The 19,694-nt window shown below is 47.9% G+C and overlaps 1 protein-coding gene across 1 annotated transcript in view; it reads right to left on the reverse strand.

Moving 5' to 3' along the window:
- Positions 1 to 19,694, reverse strand: part of LOC140121604 (phospholipid-transporting ATPase IK-like) — a 671,195-nt gene that overhangs the window by 607,001 nt on the left and 44,500 nt on the right. Inside the window, exon 4 of the mRNA XM_072141425.1 lies at positions 5,023 to 5,136. Coding sequence (XP_071997526.1) covers positions 5,023 to 5,136 — 114 coding nt within the window. The remainder of the gene's footprint in view (positions 1 to 5,022; positions 5,137 to 19,694) is intronic.

Below are 19,694 nucleotides of genomic sequence, written 5' to 3' on the forward strand. Positions count from 1 at the left end.
CCGAAGTGGGAAAATTTATTAGGAGTTGGATTTCAATTAGGCACAGTCTGCCATTTCCTTTTTATTTTACGTTTATTTTTTCATAACTCAGCGTCATCTCATCTGGCATAGCAGTGTGCTTTCATACTTGGCTAGAAAATAGCCAAAGGAGAATCCAAACGGCTTACTTACGCCTACAATAGCGTTATATATATTTTATTTCTGGTTGATCTGCTGGTGGCTGTCCTTGCTGCAGTGCATCTACTACCAAATTGTGAGGAATTTGTAGTGAGACTTGCGACCGTTGTGTTTAGCGCTTAGTGACGCACATATCCATCGCAAAGACCGAAGTGGGAAAATTTATTAGGGGTTGGATTTCAATTAGGCACAGTCTGCCATTTCCTTTTTATTTTACGTTTATTTTTTCATAACTCAGCGTCATCTCATCTGGCATAGCAGTGTGCTTTCATACTTGGCTAGAAAATAGCCATAGCAATAGGATAGCATCGTTTGGTTTTAAAAACTAAAAAACACACAAAAAAAAAAAACACAAAAAAACACGAAAAAAAGTTAAAAAAAAATTAAAGTTATAACTTTCATTTTCAAAATGTTTAACCCGAGGGCTAGGGGTAGAGGACGAGGGCGGAGACGTGGGCGTCCAACTACTGCAGGGGTCAGAGGCCGTGGTCCTGGGCGGGGTGAGACACCACCTGCTGATGAGGGAGCAGGGGAACGCCGCAGAGCTACACTCCCTAGGTTCATGTCTGAAGTTACTGGGACTCGTGGTAGAGCACTGTTGAGGCCAGAACAGTGCGAACAGGTGATGTCGTGGATTGCCGACAATGCTTCGAGCAATTTGTCCACCAGTCAGTCTTCCACGCAGTCCACCCATGTCACCGAAATCGGCACTCCTCCAGCTCCTGCACCTCAGCCTCCTCCCCCCCAGTCTGCCCCCTCCCAGGAAAATTTGGCATTTGAACCGGCATACTCTGAGGAACTGTTTTCTGGACCCTTCCCACAGTCACAAACCACTTGTCCGGTTGCTGCTGAGCAATTTTCCGATGCCCAGGTTTTCCACCAGTCGCAGTCTGTGGGTGATGATGACCTTCTTGACGTAGTGGAAGAAGTGTGTAAAGAGGTGTCCGACGATGAGGAGACACGGTTGTCAGACAGTGGTGAAGTTGTTGTCAGGGCAGGAAGTCCGAGGGGGGAGCAGACTGAGGGATCAGAGGATGATGAGGTGACAGACCCAAGCTGGGTTGAGAGGCCGGGTGAACACAGTGCTTCTGAGACGGAGGAAAGTCCTCGACCAGAACAGATTGGAAGAGGCAGTGGTGGGGCCAGACGGAGAGGCAGGGCCAGAGCAGGTGCATCAGCGCCAAATGTGTCACGTAGTGAAGCTCCCGTGGCGAGGGCTCCCGCGGCGAGGGCTAGATTTTCAGAAGTCTGGAGGTTCTTTAAGGAAACACCGGATGACCGACGGACTGTGGTGTGCAACCTTTGCCAAACCAGGATCAGCAGGGGTTCCACCACTACTAGCTTAACTACCACCAGTATGCGCAGGCATATGAATGCTAAACACCCCACTGAGTGGCACCAAGCCCGTTCACCTCCGGCCGTGCACACCACTGCTCCTTCCCCTGTGTCAGCTGATAGTCAGCCCCCTGCCCAGGACCCTGGCACAAAAACCCCATCGTCGCCTCCACGATCCTCCACAGCATCCACCAGCGTTCAGCTCTCCATACCCCAGACGCTGGAGCGGAAACGGAAATATAGTGCAACCCACCCGCACGCCCAAGCCCTTAATGTCCACATCTCCAGATTGCTTAGCCTGGAGATGCTGCCCTATAGGCTAGTAGAGACCGAGGCCTTTTGCAACCTCATGGCGGCGGCCGCCCCTCGGTATTCGGTCCCCAGCCGCCACTACTTTTCCCGATGTGCCGTCCCAGCCCTGCACCAGCACGTGTCAGACAACATCATCCGTGCCCTGACCAACGCCGTTTCTGACAAGGTCCACCTGACCACGGACACGTGGACGAGTGCTGCCGGGCAGGGCCACTATATATCGCTGACGGCACATTGGGTTAACTTGGTGGAGGCTGGGACCGAGTCTGACCCTGCGGCTGGTCATATACTGCCGACGCCGAGGATTGCGGGGCCTACCTCGGTCCAGGTCTTTCAGGCCTACTATGCCTCCTACTCCTCCCACCCCTCCTCCACCTCCTGCTCCGAACTACCATCCGTGGGCATGGCGCCATCAGTCGCTAGCTCTAGGCACAGCAGCAGTGCCGTTGCTAAGCGACAGCAGGCGGTGCTCAAACTGCTGAGCCTAGGCGATAAAAGGCACACCGCCCAAGAACTATTACAGGGCATCACGGCGCAGACTGATCTGTGGCTGGCACCGCTGAACCTGAAGCCAGGCATGGTTGTGTGTGACAACGGCCGTAACCTGGTGGCGGCTCTGCAACTCGGCAGACTGACACATGTGCCATGCCTGGCCCATGTGTTAAATCTCATAGTTCAGCGTTTCCTCAAGACATACCCCAATCTGTCTGATTTGCTCACGAAGGTGCGCCGCATCTGTGCGCATTTCAGGAAGTCCAGCACAGATGCTGCCACTCTCAGGGCAGCGCAGCGCCGCCTCCAACTGCCCGCTCACCGACTGTTGTGCGACGTGCCCACGAGGTGGAATTCAACATTAACCATGTTATCCAGAGTTTACCAGCAGCGCCGAGCGATTGTAGACTGCCAGATGTCAACTTCCACCAGAACTGGTAGTCAGGTCAGTCAGCTTCCTCAAGTCTACAATGAGGAGTGGACGTGGATGTCTGATATCTGTCAGGTGCTGAGTAACTTTGAGGAGTCAACACAGATGGTCAGTGGCGATGCCGCCATCATCAGCCTCACCATCCCGCTGCTTGGCCTGTTGAAAAACTCTCTGATCAGCATGAAGTCGGAAGCTTTGCGCTCGTCACAAGAGACGGGGGAAGAAGATTCCCTTGTTGATAGCCAAAGCACCCTTAGGTCTGTTTCTCAGCGCATATCGGAGGAGGTGGAGGTGGAGGAGGATGAGGAGGAAGAGGAGGAGAATGTTGGCGAGACACAAGAGGGGACCATTGTTCAGTCCTTCACCGTTCAGCGTGTATGGGCAGAAGAAGAGGAGTTGGAGGAGTTGGAGGAGGAGGAAATGGACAGTCAGGCCAGTGAGGGGAGTGAATTCTTACGCGTTGGTACTCTGGCGCATATGGCAGATTTCATGCTAGGCTGCCTATCCCGTGACCCTCGCGTTTAAAGAATTTATTCCAGCACCGATTACTGGGTATTCACTCTCCTGGACCCACGGTACAAGCAAAATCTTTCCACTCTCATCCCTGGAGAGGAAAGGAGTGTGAGAATGCATGAATACCAGCAGGCCCTGGTGCACAAGCTGAAACAGTATTTCCCTTCTGACAGCGCTAGCGGCAGAGTGCGCAGTTCTGCGGGACAAGTAGCAAGGGAGAGTAGGCGAGCAGGCAGCTTGTCCAGCACTGGCAAGGGTACGCTTTACAAGGCTTTTGCCAGATTTATGTCACCCCAGCAAGACACTGTCACCTGTCCCCAGTCTCGGCAGAGTAGGGCTGATCTTTACAGAAAGATGGTGAGGGAGTACGTAGCTGACCATACCATCGTCCTAAATGATCACACAGCTCCCTACAACTACTGGGTTTCAAAGTTGGACATGTGGCACGAACTGGCACTGTACGCCTTGGAGGTTCTTGCCTGCCCTGCCGCTAGCGTGTTGTCCGAGCGGGTTTTCAGTGCAGCTGGTGGCATCATCACCGATAAGCGTACACGCCTGTCGACTGACAGCGCTGACAGGCTGACGCTTATTAAGATGAATAAAGCCTGGATTTCTCATAATTTCCAATCTCCACCAGGTGAAGGAAGCTCAACCTGAATAATTTATGCACTCCTCCTCCTCCTCATTTTCCTCCTTCTCCTCCTCTTTGTACACTAAAGCAGAGGAAACTGGCTATTTTTTGACAGGGCCCACTGGCTCTAGCTATAGTACTTTATGCATTTAATTTTTCTGGAGGGCCAACTACCTGCTCCTCTGGTTTGAAAACTTTTTTGGACTGCCACATACAGGCACTCAATCTATTTCATTTTTCTGGAGGGCCACCTACCTGCTCCTCTGGTTTGAAAACTTTTTTGGACTGCCACATACAGGCACTCAATCTATTTCATTTTTCTGGAGGGCCACCTACCTGCTCCTCTGGTTTGAAAACTTTTTTGGACTGCCACATACAGGCACTCCCCTTATCAAACGAGGTGTGTCAGGCAGAAATTTGGGTTGTTTTCATGGATTCCACATCAAAGTTGTTAACTTTGTCGCCACCCTGCTGTGTTATCCACAAAATATACTGGCAAACTTTTACCTTTTACGGATATTATTTCAGCGCTTCTTGCGCATCTGTTTACATTCCCCTCACCCGCCATATCCCAAACTTATAAGAACGCTACTACACTTAACTTGGTGCAGGCTTGGACCGAGTCTGACCCTGGGGCTGGTCATATACTGCCGACGCAGAGGATTGCTGGGCCTACCTCGGTCCAGGTCTCAAAGGCCTACTATACCTCCTCCTCCTCCCAGCCCTCCTCCACCTCCTCCTCCTCCGAATTACCATCCGTGGGCATGGTGCCATCAGTCAGTAGCTCTAGGCACAGCAGCAGTGCCGTCGCTAAGCGACAGCAGGCGGTGCTCAAACTGCTGAGCCTAGGCGATAAAAGGCACACCGCCCAAGAGCTATTACAGGGCATTCCACATCAAACTTGTTAACTTTGCCGCCACCCTGCTGTGTAATCCACAAAATATACTGGCAAACTTTTATCATTTACCGATATTATTTCAGCGCTTCTTGCGCATCTGTTTACATTCCCCTCACCCGCCATATCCTAAACTTATAAGAACGCTACTACACTTGATCTTATACAAGTATCCCATCATCCCTAGGTGTTAGATACTGATCATTTCAACAACAGACAATTACCTGTCACACTTACCTGCAAGAGAATTATAAACAGGAAATAGAGATTAGCTGCCCTCTGAAACTGCTCAAATATACTGAGAGGAATAAATGTGAGGATGTTGTATTTAGTGGTTTTAATACTGTTGTCCTGAATAAAAAAAAAAGTAATGAAAACAGGAATTTTATGAATCTTTTATGATAGCAATTTAGTTTTATACTGCCTGATTAAAAGTAGATGGCAAATGTTCTAACAACAAAACTTTATATTTTAACATTTCTGTCCCACTCAGTCTCCATGTAGCTGAAAAGCTAGAAAAACATAACATCCACACACAAAGCTCATCACAAGCAGAAACAAAACTATTCAATGTAATAATAAAATTACTGTTTAAATTTGGAAATCTGCCCAACTTTCTAAAAGAATAAAAAAGACCAAGTTTAAATTTTGTATTGTGATATAAAGTGAAGGAAAACTACCAACTAAAAAAGTAAAAAATATGTATAGATACTCACCTATGCTCCTCTTGATGTTGATCCCAGTGCTGTCCTTCTTGACTTGCCTGGATTAACTAGAAAAGAAACTTATAATTAGCAGCCCAAAGCGCGGGGACGAGATGTCCGACACTCCGGGCTGCCAATTATGCACGCTCCTGCACTCCCATGCTGGACCGGCTGGGAGCAGACCGGCCTGCTAATTATAAGTTTCTTTTCTACGTGATACCAGAGTGTGAAAATTAATAAAGGACAGCACCAGGGTCATCTTCAAGTGTATTGTAGGTGAGTATCTGTATATGCTTTTTACGTTTTTTAATAGTAAATTTCCTTTAAAGGTTCTCACCTATGGACTCACTCAAAAGAAAAGCTTTTTGTGGAAAACTTTACGAAATTTCCTAGACAGTAATTTCGGCTTCCCAAGGATACTTTATTTTAGGGAAATTCAGCATTTATCTTTATGTAAATTAGCTTTTGCATTAACCTGTGCATTGTGAAAATAACAACATTACTGTTAGTTTTGATTTCCCCTTTCTACATCAATTCTTTGCAGATTCTATCAGTTCATTTTGAAAAGGGCGATGTAAGTGTGTTTTTTTCATGCTTCACTTCTTTTTCTATTTATCCAATGGGGTCAGTGAACAAAATATAACAGGTTTTAAAATTTTCTCCTCTGATCGGTGGAAAAAAACTGTGTATAGTGAAGGGGCGTCACTAGGTGGAAAGATTTGGGGCACAGGCCCCGGATCTTTTGTCTTGTGCCCCGGATGTCTGTGAGCAGGGACATGACAGCCGGAGCAGAGAGAAGCACTCATCACAGAAGCCCCGCCCCCAGCTCTGCCGGAGACTCCTGCATCAGGCTAATAGTAGGGGCAGTGAGGGGAAACAGGTCCCGTCATCCCCACAGCACAGGAACCTTCTCCTCCAGCCTCTTATACCCTTTCCACAGGCTGTCACATCTCCTCTCTGCAGCCCTTCCCCCAGCAGCTCCTCACACAAGCCCTGACTATGTGTGTGTGCAGGCTCCAGTGTCGGAGGGTGAGGGAGGAGGCTGCAGCCATTACCTCAGCCCTGTCTGCTGCACCACACAGCAGAGGAGCTACCACTTAGCATTCCCCTTCATAAAACTTAGTAAGTGGTTTATAGGAGGATTCCCACAATGTAGTCCATGTATATAGTGTATGTATGTGTATGTTCATCTATATACACGGTTTAGTATTCAGATGGTTCTGTATATTTATGAGTGAACTTGTATCTAGGGTATATAAGGCCTCATGCACATACTGTGTAAAGTTACTGTCATGTGACATGCGCCGCAATCTTGGCTGTGATCATCGCTCCCTGTAACATCATCAGGTATCAATGATCTGTCTCCATGACAGCCTCAGGTCTTTATTAGATCTGAGAATTTGTCATTCATTCAGATCTGTTACAATGTGCTAGTGAACATTGTAACAAATCATGTTCAAAAATGGCACATACTGCTATACTGTAGTATGGCAGTATATGATGATATCGGCAAGACCAACTAGGGTTATAGTAAAAAACAAATAAGTTCTAATTGGCCCCCTTTCTCAAGAACGGATATAAAGATACAGTAAAAATCACAAACATGTCAGGTATTGCAACGTCCGAAAACACCATTTATTTGCCATTTTGCGAATAAAAAGTGATGAAAAGGACGTACAAATGGTATCAATGTATATGTCATCACCTCCTGCAAAAAATTACACCTGATGCAGTTCCGTATGCCACAGAATGGAAATGTAATTAGTGTCAGAATATGTCAAATTGAAGAAATCTTTTTTTGTACAAAAGGTTTTCTAAAGTTTATTAAAACCTAACAAAACATATATAATTTGGAATCCCCATAATTTCACCAACCCAAAGCAAAAAGGGGAGGCATCATTAGGTAAGAGCTGTATAACGGAGCCCACAAGAAAATGGTGCAAAAGCATTTTTTTGTCCAAGTTCAATGCATTTGGAATGTTTCCCCTGCTTCCCAGTACACGGCATGGAAAATTCAGAGATCCAGAGATGAGTAATGTAATGGTGCACAGTGCTGTCAGCTCCTTGCTCCACTACAAAGCCTACAACGCTGCACAAGGGTCGAAATTCTGCATTCTGTCTGGCTGGGGATATGGGTCCCAGAGTTGGAAACCAGCCTATCATGTATTAATGACATATCCTGTGCATATGTTATATATGTGAGAATACCCTTTTAAGTTTTGGGGCCACAATGACTGGATATAGGAGACAGGGAGTTCTTTCTATAGCTTCATATGATAAAATTTGTTATTTTATGCAGCAAATGCATGTGGTGGTATTCTGTAAGAGTGGATGCTGCAGAGAATTTGAGGAGGAGGGAGATAGCGCTGATATCAAAAACTGTTGCCCGCTGTTTGTTTCACGGGGGGCAGCAGGATAAGACTGTGATAATCACATCATAATCACCTTATACTTATAGTTCAATGGGAGCAATTAAGGTATTTTAGTAGTTTAGACCCACAGGTGCCAGCCTTCCACAGCAGGGCTGCCACACTCACATGCCAAGAGTCTCCCCTAGACGTTTTACTCCCTCTCACAACTGACCAGTATCTGTACTATGAATAGAATTCCCATACCTTAAATCGATACACTGCTAGTTAAAATTTCCACACACAATTAGACAGCCTGCTGGGAAGCTCTCTCTCTCTCTATTGGATCGGATAAGTGACCGCATGCATTATAACTTGTTTCCTTGTGAAACTACTGCACATATGTGAAGTGTTAGAGAGTTTTGGTTGTCTGACATAGGTAATACGCATGCATTGGTTCTTAGTCAGCAATGTTCCGAACCTTGCAGACTCACTGCACGTGTCTAGAGACGGGGTTTCAATGTCAAATGAATAAGAAGAGTCTTTTTGAGATCAATGAAAAAGAAAAGTTAGTTATTAACATCTACTCTCACCGTTCAACAACTGTTACTACTCAGAAAGGGTCTTTCCTTCACCCCAGTACCAGCATTTGACAAGTTCTTTTGGATCAAAGACATAAACTTTTCACACTTAAACTAGCTTTGCTAAAGAATTTTGCCCAACAAATAGAAGAAGTAGACTGTTCCCCTCTAATCAAGAACAAGGGAATAATTGAACCCGAACAGGAAAACATCAGAGGATTAACTAGTATCCCTGTTCCCCTGACCAATCTAAAACCAAGGTCAAAAAATACATTTTCCCAGTATCCCAATATTGAAACATTTGTGATGATGGTAACCCAAGGGATAGAGAATATAAAACCCAACAGATCTAAGATAAGTTCCAATCTGGACCATTCTGAGAAACAAGCCCTGGAGGAATTAATGTAATCATAAAGCCATCCCACTCCAATTTTTCTTTCCGAACTAACCACAATTTTGGATATAGCAAAAGAAAACTTCGGAAATTCATAAAAAGGTCACCCCAATACCTGGTGGACCAATAGTGTCAGGGACTGACAATCTCACACAAGGTATCAGCGAATATGTTGATCAGATTTTTGCATCCCTTTGTAACAGCCCTGCCCTCATACCTAAAAGATGCAAAAGGTGTGATTGCGATATTACAGAACCTTACGGTTATAACAGACACACATCTGGCGAGTCTAGATGTGGAAGCCCTGTATAGTAACATCCAACATCACCTAGGGATACGGACAGTGTCTGAATACCAATGGAACACAATACCATAAACATAATACATTCACTAATGATTTACTCACTTTTTTGTAAACATGTCTTTTTTTGTAAACACATTCTGTTTGGGGGTACCTTTTATCACCAGGTAAAGGGTACCACTATGGGAACCATTTGTGCACTTATATACGCTAATTTGTTCTTACGGTGGTGGGAAGTTAACTTTATTTTTTCAGAATCTTCGACAGAATTCACCAAACACATCCTTTTCCGGGTACGGTACATAGATGATGTACTGATCCTCTGGGAGGGTGAAGCACAAGACCTTCACAATTTTGTTTCTGTTCTAAATACCAACTGCGTTGGTATAAAATTCACCCCTGAGATTCACAATCTATCAATTTTTTGGATCTAACTATTACAAAAGACACAAGAGATTATCTGCACACAACAATTTATCAAAAACAAACATCCACGAAAAACCTTCTAAATTGGAATAGCTGGCATCCCCCCTCTTGCAAAATAGGGATACCAGTGTGATAATATTTAAGAGCAAAAAAGAACAGCTCAAAGGTTACACAATTTGAGAATTGGAGTGCTCTGAGCTCTACTCCCATTTTATTAAAAAGGGATACCCAAAGAAAGTACTACATAGAGTTTACCAGAGAGCTAAAAACAACAAAAGGGATGCATTACCATCTGATAAAAAATAACAGACGTGACAAACCTCTGACATACTGTATTGACACGTATGATGTGTACACGGATGAGATCTTGAACATCTTGACCTGTTGACCAGTTCATGACCTAATGAGTGGTCATCGGATATTTCGACTTGTAGTATTATTCCAGCATCGCTAATCTGAATCAAAAGTATTAAATTACCCCTCCTTATCGGATACTTTGTCACTTATCAATCAGTCAGCAAATGACTTAGATTCAGCGCATGCTCATGACGTCATAGGGAAAAGTAATAAGAACTCCACAAGACATGTTCTGCAGTCTAGTACAGCTCTTGAAGTCAATGGGAGACTCGAGCATTTTTCAAGGGGACCAAGGCTCTGCACAGGGAAGCTTGGCCAAACACCTGGGAACCTCAGAAAAGGATGGAAACACCACGGAAATGGACAGGAAACAGCAGGGGCAGCATGCATGGATGCCTCTGAGGCTGCTTAATCGTACCATTATGCCAAAATTATGGGCAACAGCATGGCCATGACAGAGTGACCGAATGAGGCTAGATAGCATCTAAAACATGCAATAATTGACCCTGACACTATAGGGGATGGCATGCAGAGGCAGCGGCAGCAGCGGCAGGCTAGAGAGTGTCATGGCGACATACCCTAAATGGACTCAGGCTTCAATCCAATGGGTGGCAGAGAGGAACCAAAGGAGGTGAGCAAGAAGCGCTGAAATGATTTCCTATGTGAACAAAAGGTTGACGGTATATTTAGTCGATAACACAGCATGGTGGCGACATAGTGACCAAGTTCCATGACGTATCTGGTGAAACACCCGAAAAATGAGCCTGACACAGCTCTTTTGATAAGGGGACGACATGTGGAGGCAGCCATGGAGACGACTTCCATGATTAAGAGCGACAGTATGGGGCATCCATATTGCGCTGCTATGATTGCAACTTCAGGTCTCCAGCATGGCGGCGACAGATGGGCCGAGTTCCACTATGTATCTGGTGAAACACCTGAAAATTCTGCCTGACACAGCTCGTTTGATAAGGGGACGATGTATGGAGGCAGTAAAGTAGTAGTAAAAACACTATGTTAGTTGGATCTTTGGATGGAGCTGGCGCTCCGCTGCCAGGCGAGCTTTCGCCTATCCAAGCCCCTGTCTCTCGACTACTCCCCAAACAGCACTTCTAAGAACCTTTAGTATAATAAGATCAAGTGTAGTAGTTGTGAGACACTGAAGGGGTTAACTGTGGATGGGTGGTATGTTTCCCCTAGGTTTTGCTATTATGCAAGGCCTTAGTGCTGAGGTTGTATTGTCCAGCACCTTGGACACAGGTGGTGGGAACAGCCCAATCAGCCCCATAAAGCCGCTCAGCAGAGCTGAGAGTGTTGTCTCTCTGGAAGGAGGCTGGAGAGCACGCAGCCTTGACCTCTGTGCCTGGAGCAGCAAAAGTGTTTTTGTTAGTGGTGAGTCAGAGAACCATTGTTTAGCTAGCACCCTGACGGGTAGGATATTATTTTGTTTTTGATGCCTGAATGTAAAGGCTGTTTATTTTGCTCCTGCTGAAATAAACACAGGCTAGACCTGTTTTGGACTGTACTTTGGTGTCACTGTCGTGAACTGCATCACAGCACCCCGCTACCACGGTCTCTACTGGGCCAAATCTCCCACATATGGTGCTTCGGATTGCGGGCAGTTAAAAAAAAAGACACACACCTGAAAGGCTTGATATATCCTGCAACATTGCATGGCCTGGGTGAAAACAGCAGGAAAATTGCAGGATACAGCCAAGATGGAGGACTTGATTAAATACCTGCAAGAGGAGGCCAGAGCTAATCGGCAGCAGCAGCAAGCCATGCTCCAGCAACAGCAGGAAGAGTCCCAGGCTAATCGGCAGCTGCAGCAAGCCATGCTCCAGCAACAGGAGGAGAGGTCCTGTCAGCCGCAAGCCATGTTCCAGCTGATGATGGAAAAGCTTTCTGGCATTATGGCCGCACCGCAAGCGACGACTACTGAGGGGTCCCATACTGGTTTTCAAGGGTACCCGGTTGTCCAGCGTTCCGCACGGGCTGCAGTGCAAAAGGCTTTACAAAAAATGACGAAGACCGACGACGTGGAGGTGTATCTCACTGTGTTCGAGCGAGTAGCTGAGCGAGAGGAGTTACCTGCTGAGCAGTGGGCAGATGTCCTGGCACCGTTCCTGACAGGCGAGTCGCAGAAGGCTTACTACGACCTGAGTGAAACGGAGGCCTGTGAGTATCCCCAGCTAAAGGCGGAGATTCTGGCTCGTCTTGGGGTCACCGTTCAAGTTCGCTCTAGCCGGGTCCACCAGTGGGCTTACTCAGAAAAACTACCCCCACGCTCCCAAATGCATGACCTGATCCATCTTGTTCGGAAATGGCTACAACCAGAGGACTGCACCCCAGCACAGATGGTAGAGAGAGTGGTTCTCGACAAGTTCTCCCGTTCTCTGCCCTCTCGGCTCCAGCGGTGGGTTGGACAGGCCGGTCCCACAAAAGCCGAGGAACTCGTGTCCCTAGTAGAGAGGTATCGCGCTACGGAGGACCTTCTACTTACCTCTCCCACACGAAGCAGTGCCAGTGACAGGGTCACCAAACCATCTGGTAAGACTGCTACTGCGGAAAAGGGGAGACATGTCAGGTTAGGAGGGGGTTCATTGGGGGGCGTGGATACCCAGAAACCCAGTGAGGCTCGTGACAGAGGTCATGGCCGTATCCAGTGCTGGCGGTGCCATGAAATGGGCCATATTGCTGCCAACTGTCCACTGTCAGTGGAGCCAATGGACTGCAACCAGACCCGGCGAGTGTCACTGTTTGCCCGGCCGGTTCTGGCTGCCGAGTCAGTCGCGGATGCAGAACCCCAAGTGTGCATGGTCACAATTGGTGGTCACACAGTGGAAGCCTTGCTAGACTCAGGGAGTCTGGTCACCCTGGTGCGGGGAACTTTGGTTGATCCTGGACTATACAGTGGGCGGAGAGTGGGAGTGTTGTGTATACATGGGGACACCCGCAAATATCCCACTGCTGTCATCAACCTACATACCCCTTGTGGTACTATTGCCCATGAAGTGGGGGTGGTGGGGACCCTGTTTCATGAGGCTATTATCGGCAGAGACTTACCAGTGTTTTGGGACCTCTGGAGACGAAGACCCACCTCAGGGGCTGTTGCAGATAATGGACGTCAGGTATGTCCGGCCTTGGCCCCTGAACCCTTTGAGGCCGATGTACCCACACCAGCAGTAGGGGTGACCCCATGTGATGAATTCTCTCCCCTAGAGGTCCTAGCTGGTGAGGTCGAGGGCCACGAGGAAGTGGCCGACATGCCGGACTTTGAGGTTTCCCGTGAGAATTTTGGGGCTGCACAGCTACAGGACCCTACCTTATTTAAAGCGCGGGAGAATGTTAAGGTGATAAATGGGGTACTCCAAATACCAGGGGCTGACAAAATATACCCCCGAATGGTGATTGTTGGGGAACTGTTGTACAGGGTTGACCAGGTACGGGGTGAGGAGGTTGAGCAACTTGTAGTACCCCAATCTCACCGTAGGCTGGTGCTAGATTTGGCACATAAACATGTGCTGGGAGGGCACTTAGGTGCTGAGAAGACCCGAGAGAGGATCCTGCAGAGATTTTTCTGGCCGGGGGTGTGGGAGGAGGTAAATCGGTATTGTAGCTCCTGCCCTGAGTGCCAACTTACTGCCACGGTGTCCCACTTCAGGAGTCCTCTGGTACCGTTACTAGAGATGAGCGAACATACTCGTCCGAGCTTGATGCTCGTTCGAGCATTAGCGTTCTCGAAACTGCTCGTTGCTCGGACGAATACTCCGCCCGCTCGAGAAAATGGCATCTCCCGCCGTTTTGCTTTTTGGCGGCCAGAAACAGAGCCAATCACAAGCCAGGAGACTCTGCACTCCACCCAGCATGACGTGGCACCCTTACACGTCGATAGCAGTGGTTGGCTGGCCAGATCAGGTGACCCTGGAATAGACTAGCCCCTGCCCGCGCTGCTCGGATCATTCTGTGTCTGGATGCCGCTAGGGAGAGAGCTGCTGCTGGTCAGGGAAAGCGTTAGGGTGTTCTATTAGAATAGTGTTAGGCAGGAGTGATTCTACAAGAACCCAACAGCCCTTCTTAGGGCTACAATAACGTTATACATTTTTTTTTTATTTGCTTGTGGCTGGGCTTGCTGGCACTAGTAGTGCAGCTAGTACCATATTGTGAGGAATTTGCAGGGGGACTTGCTACCGTTGTGTTTAGCTCCTAGTGACACGCATATCCACCTCAAACACCGAAGTGGGACAATTTATTAGGGGTTTGATTAGAATTAGGCAGAGTCTGCTGATTTATTTTTTTTACCTTTATTTCATTTATAGCTCAAACTCATCTTGCAAAGCAATGTGCTTTCATTGTAGGCTACAAAATAGCCATAGGAGAACCCCAACGGCTTACTTAGGCCTACAATAGCGTTATATTTTCTTTTTTTTTTTTTGCTTGTGGCTGGGCTTGCTGGCATTAGTAGTGCAGCTAGTACCATATTGTGAGGAATTTGCTGGGAGACCTGCTACCGTTGTGTTTAGCTCTTAGTGACACGCATATCCACCTCAAACACCGAAGTGGGACAATTTATTAGGGGTTTGATTAGAATTAGGCAGAGTCTGCTGATTTATTTTTTTTACCTTTATTTCATTTTATAGCTCAAACTCATCTTGCAAAGCAATGTGCTTTCATTGTAGGCTACAAAATAGCCATAGGAGAACCCCAACGGCTTACTTAGGCCTACAATAGCGTTATATTTTCTTTTTTTTTTTTTGCTTGTGGCTGGGCTTGCTGGCATTAGTAGTGCAGCTAGTACCATATTGTGAGGAATTTGCTGGGAGACCTGCTACCGTTGTGTTTAGCTCTTAGTGACACGCATATCCACCTCAAACACCGAAGTGGGACAATTTATTAGGGCTTTGATTAGAATTAGGCAGAGTCTGCTGATTTATTTATTTTTTTTACCTTTATTTCATTTTATAGCTCAAACTCATCTTGCAAAGCAGTGTGCTTTCATTTTAGGCTACAAAATAGCCATAGGAGAACCCCAACGGCTTACTTAGGTCTACAATAGCGTTATATTTTCCTTTTTTTTGTTTGCTTGTGGCTGGGCTTGCTGGCATTAGTAGTGCAGCTAGTACCATATTGTGAGGAATTTGCTGGGAGACCTGCGTGTTTAGCTCTTAGTGACACACATATCCACCTCAAACACCGAAGTGGGACAATTTATTAGGGGTTTGATTAGAATTAGGAAGAGTCTGCTGATTTATTTTTTTTTTACCTTTATTTCATTTTATAGCTCAAAGTCATCAGGCACAGCACAAAATCCAGTTGTGTGCTGTCAGTGTAGGTTAGAAACTAGCCATAGCCATAGGATAGCATCGTTTTGTTAAAAAAAAAAAAAAATTAAAAAAATAAACCCACAAAAAAAAAAAAAAAAGTTTACACTTTAATTTGGAAAATGTTTAACCCGAGGGCTAGGGGTAGAGGATGAGGGCGTGGACGTGGGGGTCCAACTACTGCAGGGGTCAGAGGCCATGGTCCTGGGCGAGGTGAGACACCACCTGCTGATGAGGGAGCAGGGGAACGCTGCAGAGCTACACTCCCTAGGTTCCTCATGTCTCAAGTTACTGGGACTCGTGGTAGAGCACTATTGAGGCCAGAACAGTGCGAAGAGGTGATGTCGTGGATTGCGGACAATGCTTCTAGCCATTTGTCCACCAGTCAGTCTTCCACGCAGTCCACCCATGTCACCGAAATCAGCACTCCTCCAGCTCCTCCACCTCAGCCTCCTTCCCCCCAGTCTGCCCACTCCCAGCAAAATTTGGCATTTGAACCGGCATACTCTGAGGAACTGTTTTCTGGACCCTTCCCACAGTCACAAACCACTTGTCCGGTTGCTGCTGAGCAATTTTCCGATGCCCAGGTTTTCCACCAGTCGCAGTCTGTGGGTGATGATGACATTATTGACGTAGTGGAAGAAGTGTGTAAAGAGGTGTCGGACGATGAGGAGACACGGTTGTCAGACAGTGGTGAAGTTGTTGTCAGGGCAGGAAGTCCGAGGGGGGAGCAGACTGAGGGATCGGAGGATGATGAGGTGACAGACCCAAGCTGGGTTGATAGGCCGGGTGAACACAGTGCTTCTGAGACGGAGGCAAGTCTTATAGCAGAACAGTTTGGAAGAGGCAGTGGTGGGGCCAGACGGAGAGGCAGGGCCAGAGCTGGTGCATCAGCGCCAAATGTTGCCCGTAGTCAAGCTCCCGTGGCGAAGGCTAGATTTTCAGAAGTCTGGAGGTTCTTTAAAGAAACACCGGATGACCGACGGACTGTGGTGTGCAACCTTTGCCAAACCAGGATCAGCAGGGGTTCCACCACTACTAGCTTAACTACCACCAGTATGCGCAGGCATATGAATGCTAAACAAACACCCCACTCAATGGCACCAAGCCCGTTCACCTCCGGCCAGGCACACCACTGCTCCTTCCCCTGTGTCATCTGCTAGTCAGCCCCCTGCCCAGGACCACGGCCCAAACACCTCCCGTGCGAAAACCCCATCTTCGCCTCCACGATCCTCCACAGCATCCACCAGCGTTCAGCTCTCCATACCCCAGACGCTGGAGCGCAAAAGGAAGTATAGCGCAACCCACCCAGACGCTCAAGCCCTCAACGTCCACATCTCCAAGTTGCTTAGCCTGGAGATGCTGCCCTATAGGCTGGTAGAGACCGAGGCCTTTCGAAACCTCATGGCGGCGGCCGCCCCTCGGTATTCGGTCCCCAGCCGCCACTAGTTTTCCTGATGTGCCGTCCCAGCCCTGCACAAGCACGTGTCAGAGAACATCATCCGTGCCCTGACCAACGCCGTTTCTGACAAGGGCCTCCTGACCACGGACACGTGGACGAGTGCTGCCGGGCAGGGCCACTATATATCGCTGACGGCACATTGGGTTAACTTGGTGGAGGCTGGGACTGAGTCTGACCCTGGGGCTGCTCATATACTGCCGACGCCGAGGATTGCGGGGCCTACCTCAGTCCAGGTCTCAAAGGCCTACTATGCCTCCTCCTCCTCCCACTCCTCCTCCCACCCCTCCTCCACCTCCTCCTCCGAATTACCATCCGTGGGCATGGCGCCATCAGTCGGCAGCTCTAGGCACAGCAGCAGTGCCATTGCTAAGCGACAGCAGGCGGTGCTCAAACTGCTGAGCCTAGGCGATAAAAGGCACACCGCCCAAGAGCTATTACAGGGCATCATGGCGCAGACTGATCTGTGGCTGCCACCGCTGAACCTGAAGCCAGGCATGGTTGTGTGTGACAACGGCCGTAACCTGGTGGCGTCTCTGCAACTCGGCAGACTGACACATGTGCCATGCCTGGCCCATGTGTTAAATCTCATAGTTCAGCGGTTCCTCAAGACATACCCCAATCTGTCTGATTTGCTCACGAAGGTGCGCCGCATCTGTGCGCATTTCAGGAAGTCCAGCACAGATGCTGCCACTCTCAGGGCAGCGCAGCGCCGCCTCCAACTGCCCGCTCACTGACTGTTGTGCGACGTGCCCACGAGGTGGAATTCAACATTAACCATGTTATCCAGAGTTTACCAGCAGCGCAGAGCGATTGTAGACTGCCAGATGTCAACTTCCACCAGAACTGGTAGTCAGGTCAGTCAGCTTCCTCAAGTCTACAATGAGGAGTGGACGTGGATTTCTGATATCTGTCAGGTGCTGAGTAACTTTGAGGAGTCAACACAGATGGTCAGTGGTGATGCCGCCATCATCAGCCTCACCATCCCGCTGCTTGGCCTGTTGAAAAACTCTCTGGTCAGCATGAAGTCGGAAGCTTTGCGCTCGTCACAAGAGATGGGGGAAGAAGATTCCCTTGTTGATAGCGGAGGTGGAGGAGGATGAGGAGGAAGAGGAGGAGAATGTTGGCGAGACAGAAGAGGGGACCATTGTTCAGTCCTTCACCGTTCAGCGTGTATGGGCAGAAGAAGAGGAGTTGGAGGAGTTGGAGGAGGAGGAAATGGGCAGTCAGGCCAGTGAGGGGAGTGAATTCTTGCGCGTTGGGACTCTGGCACATATGGCAGATTTCATGCTAGGCTGCCTATCCCGTTACTCTCGCGTTCAAAGAATTTATTCCAGCACCGATTACTGGGTATTCACTCTCCTGGACCCACGGTACAAGCAAGTGTGAGTGTGAGAATGCATGAATACCAGCAGGCCCTGGTGCACAAGCTGAAACAGTATTTCCCTTCTGACAGCGCTAGCGGCAGAGGGTGTACTTCTGCGGGACAAGTAGCGAGGGAGAGTAGGCGAGCAGGCAGCTTTTCCAGCGCTGGCAGAGGTACGCTTTACAAGGCCTTTGCCAGTTTTATGTCACCCCAGCAAGACACTGTCACCTGTCCCCAGTCTCGGCAGAGTAGGGCTGATCTTTACAGAAAGATGGTGAGGGAGTACGTAGCTGACCATACCATCGTCCTAAATGATCACACAGCTCCCTACAACTACTGGGTTTCAAAGCTGGACATGTGGCACGAACTGGCGCTGTACGCCTTGGAGGTTCTTGCCTGCCCTGCCGCTAGCGTGTTGTCCGAGCGGGTTTTCAGTGCAGCTGGTGGCATCATCACCGATAAGCGTACACGCCTGTCGACTGACAGCGCTGACAGGCTGACGCTTATCAAGATGAATAAAGCCTGGATTTCTCCGGATTTTCATTCTCTACCAGGTGAAAGAAGCTCAACCTGAATAATGTATGCACTCCTCCTCCTCATTGTCCTCCTTCTCTTCCTCTTTTTACACTAAAGCATAGGAAACTGGCTATTTTTTGCCAGGGCCAACTGGCTCTAGCTATAGTACTCTATGTATTTAATTTTTCTGGAGGGCCACCTAACCGGTCCTCTGTTTTAAGCAATTTTTGGGAGTGCCACATACAGGCACTCAATCTATTTAATTTTTCTGGAGGACCACCTACCTGCTCCTCTGGTTTGAAAACTTTTTTGGACTGCCACATTCAGGCACTCAATTTATTTAATTTTTTTGGAGGACCACCTACCTGCTCCTCTGGTTTGAAAACTTTTTTGGACTGCCACATACAGGCACTATCCAAATTAAATTGTCTCCATAGCAGCCTCCACATGTCGTCTGTTTAGCTGGCTCCACACGTTGTCTCCATTGCTACCTCCACACGTCATCGCCATAGCTGCCTCCAAAAGTCGTCCATATAGCTGCCTCCATACATTGTCTCCTTATCAAACGAACTGTGTCAGGCAGAATTTTGGGTTGTTTTCATGGCTTCCACATCAAACTTGTTAACTTTGTCGCCACCCTGCTGTGTAATCCACAAAATATACTGGCAAAATTTTATCATTTACCAATATTATTTCAGCGCTTCTTGCGCATCTGTTTACATTCCCCTCACCCGCCATATCCTAAACTTATAAGAACGCTACTACACTTGATCTTATACAAAAGGTTCTTAGAAGTGCTATTTGGGGAGTAGCCTAGAGACAGGGGCTTGGATTGGCGAAAGCTCGCCTGGCAGCGGAGCGCCAGCTCCATCTCAAGATCCAACTAACATAGTTTTAACTGCAGCACCTTTAATCTACTACTAGTTCACTGCCTCCATACATCGTCCCCTTATCAAACGAGCTGTGTCAGGCAGAATTTTCAGGTGTTCCACCAGATACATAGTGGAACTCAGCCCATCTGTCGCCATCATGCTGGAGACCTGAAGTTGCAATCATAGCAGCGCAATATGGATGCCCCATACTGTCGCTCTTAATCATGGAACCATTTCCGTAAAAACTAATAAAATAGAACCACT

The sequence above is a fragment of the Engystomops pustulosus genome, chromosome 1 (assembly GCF_040894005.1).
Source record: "Engystomops pustulosus chromosome 1, aEngPut4.maternal, whole genome shotgun sequence".
NCBI classification, from domain to species: Eukaryota; Metazoa; Chordata; class Amphibia; order Anura; family Leptodactylidae; genus Engystomops; species Engystomops pustulosus.